General features: G+C 43.7%; 1 protein-coding gene across 1 annotated transcript; it reads right to left on the bottom strand.

Moving 5' to 3' along the window:
- Positions 1–103: 103 nt before the first annotated feature.
- On the bottom strand, positions 104–4,460 carry kat8 (K(lysine) acetyltransferase 8). The gene is made up of 11 exons (XM_076265112.1): positions 4,089–4,460; positions 3,434–3,508; positions 3,094–3,266; positions 2,700–2,753; positions 2,418–2,582; positions 2,188–2,277; positions 1,744–1,884; positions 1,389–1,482; positions 959–1,109; positions 558–712; positions 104–344 (listed from the first exon to the last, which is right to left on the bottom strand). Exons 1-11 carry the CDS (start codon positions 4,432–4,434, stop codon positions 280–282), a joined length of 1,509 nt encoding a protein of 502 aa, XP_076121227.1. The 5' UTR covers positions 4,435–4,460; the 3' UTR covers positions 104–279.
- Between the last annotated feature and the right edge of the window lie 5,341 nt (positions 4,461–9,801).

Here is a 9,801-nt window from a genome sequence, read left to right as displayed (position 1 = left end):
TCTGAATAGAAATTCAATTCACACACACACACACACACACACACACACACACACACAATTTCAGTAACTCTGTAACAATGAACAAAGACAACACAGCAGTGGGTACAATAGAACCATTTACTTAAAAATCCAAACAAACAAAAAAAAAATACAAAACAACAGATCGCAATGTGCAACAATATATGCTCTTATCACTAAGAATATGAACGGTGGACCATAGGAGAGACCTCTGATGCATGGCAAGTATGAGAGGATAGCCAGGGTGCCTCTGGATGGGCCTCATTTCTTGGAGAACTTGGCCTGCTTGTGTTTGGGTGGGGCCCATTTCAGACACACTGTGTCCACTGCCGAGAGACAAACAGACCCATTAAGAGACAAAGAGACCCAAGTGCAGTCATAACCACATCACACATATTAAAACACACACACACATACATATTATAGGACACAGACAAACAAACATACACACACGCCTGTGATTTGGGGTTTCTTGTACTGAGCACATGTATTATAGGACACAAATAAGTGCAAGCACACACGAATGCACACAAACCCACCTGTGATCGGGGGTTTTTTGTACTGAGCACTCTTCAGGTGCTCCTCCACCAGTTTGGGGGTGACACAGATGACATGCTGGCCCTTCCAGTACTTCACCATGTTCAGCGACTGCAGGGTGCTGATGATGTCACTCTGTGTGATGCTCGTCATCTGACTGCAAAGCAGAGAATGTGCAATGAGGTCAGAATGGGGAGTGTCTCTTCAATACATCTCAGGTCCAGACGACTTCACACGAGTCAGCATGTGGCATTTGGTAATTACTCAAAATGGATGTGTTAACACAGTAGAGTTGACTACAGAAAACTACTCAGGGATCAAAGAAGTGATGTCTCTTCAAACAAGCGCAGTTAAGTCAATATGAAAGATGTTTCACGCTGATGTGAGATTCTTGAGCGTTTACCTCAGGTCTTTGATGGACAGCGTTCCCCTGAAATCTCGTAAGATCTCCAAAAGCACCCAGGACCAGTAGCTCCGGTAGCTCAGCTTCCCCAAATCTGACAGCGGCTTCTCCGGCGAGCCCACGGTGTTCTCCAACTTTGACAACTCATAACCTAGAATGGTGAAGAACAGATCAGAAAGTCAATGGCACTACGCAGTCACCTCAGGGAGATGGGCAAGTGCAACTTCTTCTTTTCCTTCAGCGCATATCCCACTACAGGACAAGCCAGGAGAAGCAAATGTATACTTCCTGCCACCCAGAGGCCAATCATTGTCATTACTAGCTCTGTCAAAACAGTCAAACCCACTTTCTCCAGCAGGAATACAATTCTCTGCAGTGAGAAAAGCTGCTCGTTGAGGCAGAATCAGAGATAACAGTTCATATTACTCACTGAAAGCTATTAGGAATTTTCCATATCCTCTCCGCTGGTATGGAGGAAGTGTGAGGATACAGGCTACATTATTGCCGTCGGGTGACTCTTTCTCCTGCACACAGAAAATCAGACTGTCAGCCATTATTACACTCTATTATGTCAAAGTGTTATTAATAAATAAGGCAGTCTTCTTGTTTGTGCAACATCATCAGAGTCAGTGATTTTATGTAAATCTTTTTTTGGCCTTAGAGTGGATCATGGATCATAGAGTGACAGTGTGACTGTATAAGTCATCACAATGCAAACAAACCACATGAGCATAACAATGTTTATGATACACATGCAATACAATGCAATAGCAACAAAGCGATACCTTGGAGAAATATCCCACTATGTGTGCCCCTTGTCTGTTGACCTCTGTCAGAATGTAAAAGATGAATGGCTCCACATCAAAGTATAATGTTTTGTGGTCTAGGAACAGTTTGGCCAGCAAACAGAGGTTCTGGCAGTAGATCTGTAGAAATGGAAGAGAATGGAGCACATATGGGAGATCAGGATCACCAAACTAACACCTTTTATTTTGAATTTAGTATTTGAACTTCACAGTATTACTGGCAGGTTAAATTGGTTATTGTCTGACCGAAGGGTGGACCAACATCTGAATCTGTATATCCGATGGCTTAGTGTTTTACCGGAATATTAAACTTGTTTTCTTTTGTTGCTTTTAAGGCATGCTCTGGGGTTGTTGTACTCTGGCATCTATTTCACACACTGCTGCAGAGAACAATGCCAGCTTATATGATGGTCACTTTCTTACCTTATGGTCTCGACCGTCCACCTCATACACAGAGATGTTGTTTCTGCGATAGATCTCCTTTCCTGGGGGCTGCCGCCACTGGCACTGAGTCTGCATAAGAAGATGGCGAGCAGAAGAGAATTAGGGAAAAGGAAAGTGTTCAAATGAACATGTATCAATTTCATGAGTAGGAAACCACACTGTTATATAAAGCATGAAATTATTAAAATGACTGAGATTAATGCTCTCACCAGGTGGTAGCGGAATGTCTTCTCGTACTTCATATACTTCAGACAGTACTCGCAGATCCACAGCTTGGGCTGCTTTCCATAGTCCTCGGGGAACGGCGAGAAGTACCAGGCATCGATCTCAAAGTTCCCGATCTGGATCTTGTCCACATACTTCACTTTGGTGATCTAGGTGCGAAGAATGGTGAAAGTCCACATAAGTATAGCCTCTTTGGGCCTTTACTGCAACAGGCAGAGCACAACTACAGTCCTGAGTTAAAACTAAGTGGCTACTCAGACTCTTACCGCCTCATGCTCCTTCTCTAGGGCTGCTGTGGTGGGGTCCATCTCTGCGTACGTCTGGGGAACATCACATATAACATTAGAACAGGTAAACAAACAAAACACAGCAATTAGCGATACACCAGTTTCCAATTGTGGTTTACAGTGTACAGTATACAGTGACTACAAAATAGGACATAATAAAGTATCCTTTTTTTGTGGATGGAACGAACAGACTTCTGAAATAACCTACCAAACATTGCTACATTACACTGTCTGATGGACCTCTAATGTACATTAGAGAATAAGCAAGAGCTGTACTTACTTATTGTAACTACAGCTGGGGCTCAATGACAAAAAGTAACACTTGTGATTTATTCCAAAGGGGTTGATCAAGCAGCAGGTGGGGTAGAAGTACCTTCTGGACATGGTTGATCTCATCATGTTTACGTTTCTGGTTGCGGGTGATCTTCCTCTCGGGCTGATCCCCCAGCTCCCCGCCCTCCTCCACACTCTTCCTCACCGCGTCCTTCACCGTCTTTGTGAGCGCCAGACGAGACTTGCCCACCCACTCGTCCAGCCGCCGGTTGACTGAGGAGGACAGGGTTAGAGGAGAGGGAAGACATGTAAGCACAGAGTGAAAAAAAATACAGATCTTTAAGCTGAGAGAGGTAACGAGCTTGTATGTAGAACCACTATTGCTGGTGATATTGCATGCGTGTAAGTGTTTCTTTCCAGTTCGTACCGAGAGTACTTACATCCTACATAGTGGACGTAGAACTCCTCTCTGCCCTCCTGCTCATTCAATCTAGACTGGATGACCTCGGCAGAATCTTGGGGCGAAAACAGAAATGAACATGTTAATGATCTGCAAGCAAGGGACTGGCCCACTCACAAAAAGGCACCGCTAGAAAACGAGTATGCTTTTAATAGGAACTTCACTGTTTTAGGCCAGTTTAAGTCTGTATGGCCAGACATAATACCAGCTGGGCAGTGAAAGAGCACAAGTTGGAGATAAGAAACCTATTGGTTTCAAAGATATTTAAGATTATTTAGCCTACTGACTTTAGCCATTAACGTTATTGAAGCCGAATACGGCAATAAAAGCTCGCAGACAGAAACCTCGTCTAAGATTTATAGGCTAGTAATCTCTTTCTGCAGCTGTCCAGAGAGATGTAAAATTACTAGAAGCTAACTAAATAGCTGACTGGTATGGGTCCTCTTACCATTATGAATAACAGCCATTTGTTTAACGTACTGTTTCTAGTTAACACTATCTGGATAGCATTCCAAGGAGAAACATCCTTTCACCCATACCCTTAATATTATAAACATTAACTGCGAATTGATTCCTTCGATAAAATAGACTGTTATCGTAATTCATTTCATGGTTTTAAATAGTCTGCAACTCACGCCATGTTTTGTCCGCGCGCTGACAGAGGTATGTCTCCCCAATTTCTACCGTGACCTCTTGCTCCCTTCCACCGCCCAACATTGCTCCATCGCCCGAGCGCGGTGTACTCGAGCCCCCGGCTTCCCTTTCCCTATCAATGGCCTCTCCGTCATCGTCCTCTCCGCCACTGCCGTTTGAGGAACAAGTGGCACGATTTCCAGATTCCAGGTCTCCCCGATCGGTTACAGAGTGACCAGAGTCTAAATCAACATCCATTCGATCGTCGGTACCACAATTATCATAAGCATTTTCTCGAATTGAATGGCGCGCGTTAGCCAGTGCAACACCTACGCCAGAGACCGACATCTTGGCCGATTGTAACAATAACGTCGAGAGACTTCCGCTGCAACAACATGCGTCACCCAGCGGGAAGCCGCCAGATTGCAATGGCAGAGCTTTTAGAGGTCCGAGGTCCGTTTAGGCAAAGCAGTAACCTACCATAAGCCTACTTTGGGCCTGTTAAGTAAAGTTACCTACAAAAAACTTTCAGTGTACATTCATTGCGCTATTTCATACTAGATAATCTTGGACAGGCTAGGCATGTAGGCTAGTTTGTGGTAATTTTATTGAACACTGGGGCAGTGGCGCAAAACATGTTGAATCACCTTTCAGACTACTGTAGCCTAGTTGTCTAGTCTGGTCTGTAGACTAGGCTACTACACTACACCTGCCCACAACCATAGGCCTACGTCATAATGCTTCTATAGCCAACGTAATGTAGGCTCAAATTACACAGCCTAATGGTTCAGATATTTTTACAGTCTTCGTTCCACATGATGGCTAGGCCTTAGACATGGTCAGAAATTCTTCAGACTATATTTAACTAAATAGGAAGATAGAAAACTTCATTCAGGACAGGTAAGATCTAACGTCCTGGAGAGATCTTTTGGGTCATCATCTGTGTTAATATAGGCTATAATAATAATACAATTGATTTATATAGCACTTTTCAAGCACAGAGCACAACGTGCTTAATATAGTAGGCTACTGTAACCTTTTTTAAGGATGCATTTTCTCCCTGAAATTAGAGCTAGGCCTATATCCCCGTGGGGATCAATAAAGTATGTATGTATCTATCTATCTATCTATCTATCTATCTATCTATCTATCTATATTACTAGATAAGTCTCCCAGTCATTTAGTAGCTTACAATGTATGAATTTGGGCTAAATGCATGTATATATAAATAACAATTAGGTACAGAATTAGGCTATGCCATATGAGATGCAGTGATACATTTATTAGTAATAGGCTATCAATTAATATTAACGGTTAAATTGGCGAAATAGGTGGTAGTAAGAGACCTAGAGCCCATCGGCATCAATTTGGCATCAAATAAAATAATTAAAAAAGAAGCATAGGCAAAGGGTGACAGGCAAATGTAGTGTACTGTATGTCTGATTAATATCTAATTGTCTTCTATCTAATCAATCAGGTTCTTATTACAAGATGGTAAAATAGTTGTAGGCCTATCCATTAAAATGACTTCATTGACCCTTTTGTGAACCCCTACAATTATTAAAAAGTATGTGCATGTTGCCGGGGAGACAACAAGGCTATGAGTTGAGTTAATTTGCTTAGTCAAAGTGGTGGTTTATTAGACTCATACAGGCCCAAATAGCCTAACCTAGCCTCACTCACACATAACCCTTATGCTTTTCTAGTCATTTTCTGCAACCAGTTTGCATGCACAACAGTGATGTAAATTAGTATGTAATTATGACGTCTACTCCAAATTGGTCTATAGTTTCAGGGTAGGTTCAGGGACTCGGACAGGAAACAGAGGGAATTACTCGTAAATACACCGACTCTAATTGCAGACAGGCCAACACATGTAGGACCTTACATCTTGACATTCGACCCCGTGACTTTGAGTACCCAACCAGTGCATCTACTCTATGGTTGCTGACTATCAAGTGTACATGAAGATCTGACCCCCTTGGGAGAGCAGTCAGGCAATGAGGAATTGCAATTGGAAAGAGGCCTAGGTTTAAACACTGGCCATTATCCTAATCCTCTATGTTGCAAAGGCCTATAGTTTAGAGCACTGAAAGGACAAGAACTACCTAGGATAGGGGTGTCAAACATATGGCCCAGGCCAGATCAGGCCTGCCAGCAAATGAGGGGAGGGGGCTTAATGTGCAATAAGCATTATCTCTATGATATGATAAATTAGTACTAGCACTACAAACCATCCTCAGGAAGGAAGAGGCCAAAAATAAACTGAAATGGAAGTATTTCAAGGGTGAAAGAGCAGTATATGACAGCAGTACATACTTTGTATTTGTTAGCTCATAAGTGGGTATAGCAAAGTATATCATATAAAGTGAGTATATCATCAAACAACACTCTGGTACCCATACAGAATTAGGACTAGGGCAGCCATGGCCTACTGGTTAGCGCTTCGGACTTGTAGGTTGCCGGTTCGAACCCCGACCAGTAGGCACGGTTGAAGTGCCCTTGAGCAAGGCACCTAACCCCTCACTGCTTCCCGAGCGCTGCTGTTGTTGCAGGCAGCTCACTGCGCCGGGATTAGTGTGTACTTCACCTCACTGTGTGTTCACTGTGTGCTGAGTGTGTTTCACTAATTCACGGCTTGGGATAAATGCAGAGACCAAATTTCCCTCACGGGATCAAAAGAGTATATACTTATACTACTTATACTTAATTGACCAATGACCAATGCAGTGAGCCCCCCTCGAGGTCTCATTCCAACAAATCTGGCCCACTGGATAATATGAGTTTCACATTCCTGACCTAGGGTCTATTTCAGGATGATAAGAGTAAACTTTCATTGGGGACCAAAAATATGTGAATTGGTACAGTTTTGAGTAAGACCGGAATATGAATTTAATAGCATATAGAAAACTGTTTGCAAACTTTAGTGAATTCACTACAGTGGCTCATTTGTAGTGAATTTGGTGAATGCACTTATGGCCCAGCTCTGTTTATGACATAGTGTACCATTGTGATGCAGGCAATGACATAATGTAGCATACCTTGTAGTTCAGTTATTGTACAGTATGACAGTTCCTTCTTGAACCCCTTGCCATTTTGATTGAAAAATGTTATCTCTTCAATAGTGAACAGATTAGTTTCATTATTAATAAGGTAATTTTCCTCCAGACAGTGAAGAAAACATTTTGTGAGAATCTCACCATGGAAGGTAAGTGCCATTTTCAACATGACTGTAGTTTCTTTTGACCTCCGTAGACCTGGGTTTGAGTTTTAAGGATAAGGTGGTTGCATTTAGTGACCCTGAAATATTTTGGTATATTTTCACGTACAGGAGATCCTTCTCAGTGTGAGCCTGGTTCTTCAGGACTCTCTGATGGCTCAAGCTCAGGATCTGCCCAAGGCTCCCCTCAGGAGAAGACGGGCCTCTATGCTTTACAGGAATACATTCTAAACCTCACTGAGGAGTGAGTCCTATTTCTTACTAGCTAGTCAAACGATGATGCACTTAAATAATAGGTGTTTGCAGATTACAAAGGGTCCTCTTTAAACGTCCTCTTCATATTTTTCTTAGGGATTGGATGGTTTTCAGCAGCATGCTGCATACTCCTGTGAGTACGGCTGTCCCTACAATACAGTGTGGCAACTAAGTTAAACTTTTCAATCCTCCTAAATTACCTTTTGTACCAACATGTCGTTCCATTATCTGTTTTTGTTGCTGTATGTGCACAATATGATTTCTTTTGTTGACCACAGATGACAAGGATGCAGTTTACTGAACTGTGCATGGCCGTCATGAAGATTGTGAGCCTGAGCTCCATTACTGTTATTCTGCCAGCATATGTCTGTGTGGCGAAGGACGTAGAAGCTTTGGCCAGCAGATCCTCAACGCCCACAACCTTCTCAGTCATGACCTCGACAGAAAGGTAGAATCAAGCAGAAACATTCCATTTGTGGCTATGCAATTCGATTAGAAGGAAAGAAAGAGAGTTCAAATTAAACTAAAGCTTGTGTAGCTTAAAGGGTTTGCATATAAGCAAGGACCAAATTCACATGAAGTCAGTAATATTCCAGAAGTCAGGTCACATGCACATAGATTTTATTGTTATGAAATATTAAGAACATTTCTCAATAATTGTATCTTCACTCAAGGTCTCCATCATCAGCGCTGTACCGTAGTTCACAAGCCACATCTCCCAACTCGCTGGTGACTGATCTGACGAATGAGAGTAGTGCCTCCTCCTCTTCACCTGAAGTGGCTGGTGGACCTGTGAGTGAGTTGGTGCGCAGGATGAAAGGTGCCCTGGCAACCTTGCGTAAATCGGTCTATGACTCTGCTGTTGATACAGATGCTGCCTGCTCTGTGTCCGAACGCTCTGCCTGCACTGAAGCTACTACGGTGGCACAGCATGGAGATACATCTCATGATCTGACGTGCATCACTACAATCCTGGAACAGCTGGTATCCAGTGGAAGCATTCACCAGATCGCCAGAAACCTTGTCAGTCAGGTTCAGGGTGTTCTTCAAGACAGTAGTCCAACCTCAATTCCTGTGGCTGCCGGCAAAAGCGTTTCAGATTCCGTCCTTTCTGCAACGGTAAAGAGAGCTCCGAAGCGGACATTAAGCGCCTCTCGTTTAGTTTACACGTATGCTGAGGAGGCCATCAAGAATTTGCTGCAGCCATACTTTCTCCCCCTTGTGACATGGAAAGCAGGTGAAGATATGGCCTCGTCCAAAATGTCCTCCAGCTCTTATGCCAGCAGCCGCCCACGTAGCTCTCTGGATCCATCCAGACCTAATACTGCAACTTGGGATCGAGACACCACGTCCCCTTCACGTGCATTTAGTGAAGTTGCAGATCTCTTCACTCGAGTCATGACTTTCCAAGTAATGGACATGGTTGATTCCGAGCTAAAGAGACATGCCCAGGTTAGGTTGTCATCCCCTGACAAAGAGAAAAGTGTCACTGAGGGAGACGTTCCCCATCTGGTTGATGCAGTCCCAGGTCACTATGGCGGGCTGTTTTCTGGATTGATCAAGAGGTTCCTGTCAGAATTGAGCTATTCTGAATCTGCTCCCTCTAATGCAGAGGACAATGTCAGAGGCACACCGTCATCCCCCAGGAGCCAGAGCACACGATCTGGCACTGCAAGCTGTGAGTCAAAGTCTGCCTCACAAAAACTTAAAAACATGTTAGGGCTGTTCACCAGGCTGATGGTTAGCCAAGTAATGGATATCGTTCAGGTGGAGTCGACAGTGGAACTGGAGCAGCCTCATAGCTCAGCAAGCAGACCATCAAGCTCTAAATTCTCTGATCAGCTCACCAGTTTGCACTCAGATGCCATCACTGATGGAGACATAACTGCGTGTTCTTCCCCTGTGGTTGGTTCGGGCAGCAGTGACAATGGCTGCTTGGTCACTGTTCTAATGCTAAGACTGTTGGCCAAACTCAGAGATCAACCAACTGCTTCTGCTGACGTGATGGACTCCTCCAGGGAGTTGATTGAGAAAATCCTCTCTGAGTTCAGCAGCCATTCAGGAAGTCTAAACTTCTACACTTATCCGGGCAACGTAAAGATTCAGGCAATGTACCAAACCATGGATAAGTTCCTCCTGAAGGAGTTTGGACCTGAGGCTGTCCTGCAGAGAGCGGTGGAGACACAGGATGTGTCCTTTGATAACATCTTGCTCACAGCACTGAGGAGGGAACTGCTGCC

Source organism: Alosa pseudoharengus, unplaced genomic scaffold (assembly GCF_046254945.1).
Source record: "Alosa pseudoharengus isolate Yale_2024_CS ecotype anadromous, Long Island Sound unplaced genomic scaffold, YU_APseudo_1.1 YU_APseudo_1.1_scf_4, whole genome shotgun sequence".
Taxonomy (NCBI): domain Eukaryota; kingdom Metazoa; phylum Chordata; class Actinopteri; order Clupeiformes; family Clupeidae; genus Alosa; species Alosa pseudoharengus.
Note: the sequence above shows the minus strand (reverse complement) of the source record. Positions and strands in the feature narration are given on the sequence as shown.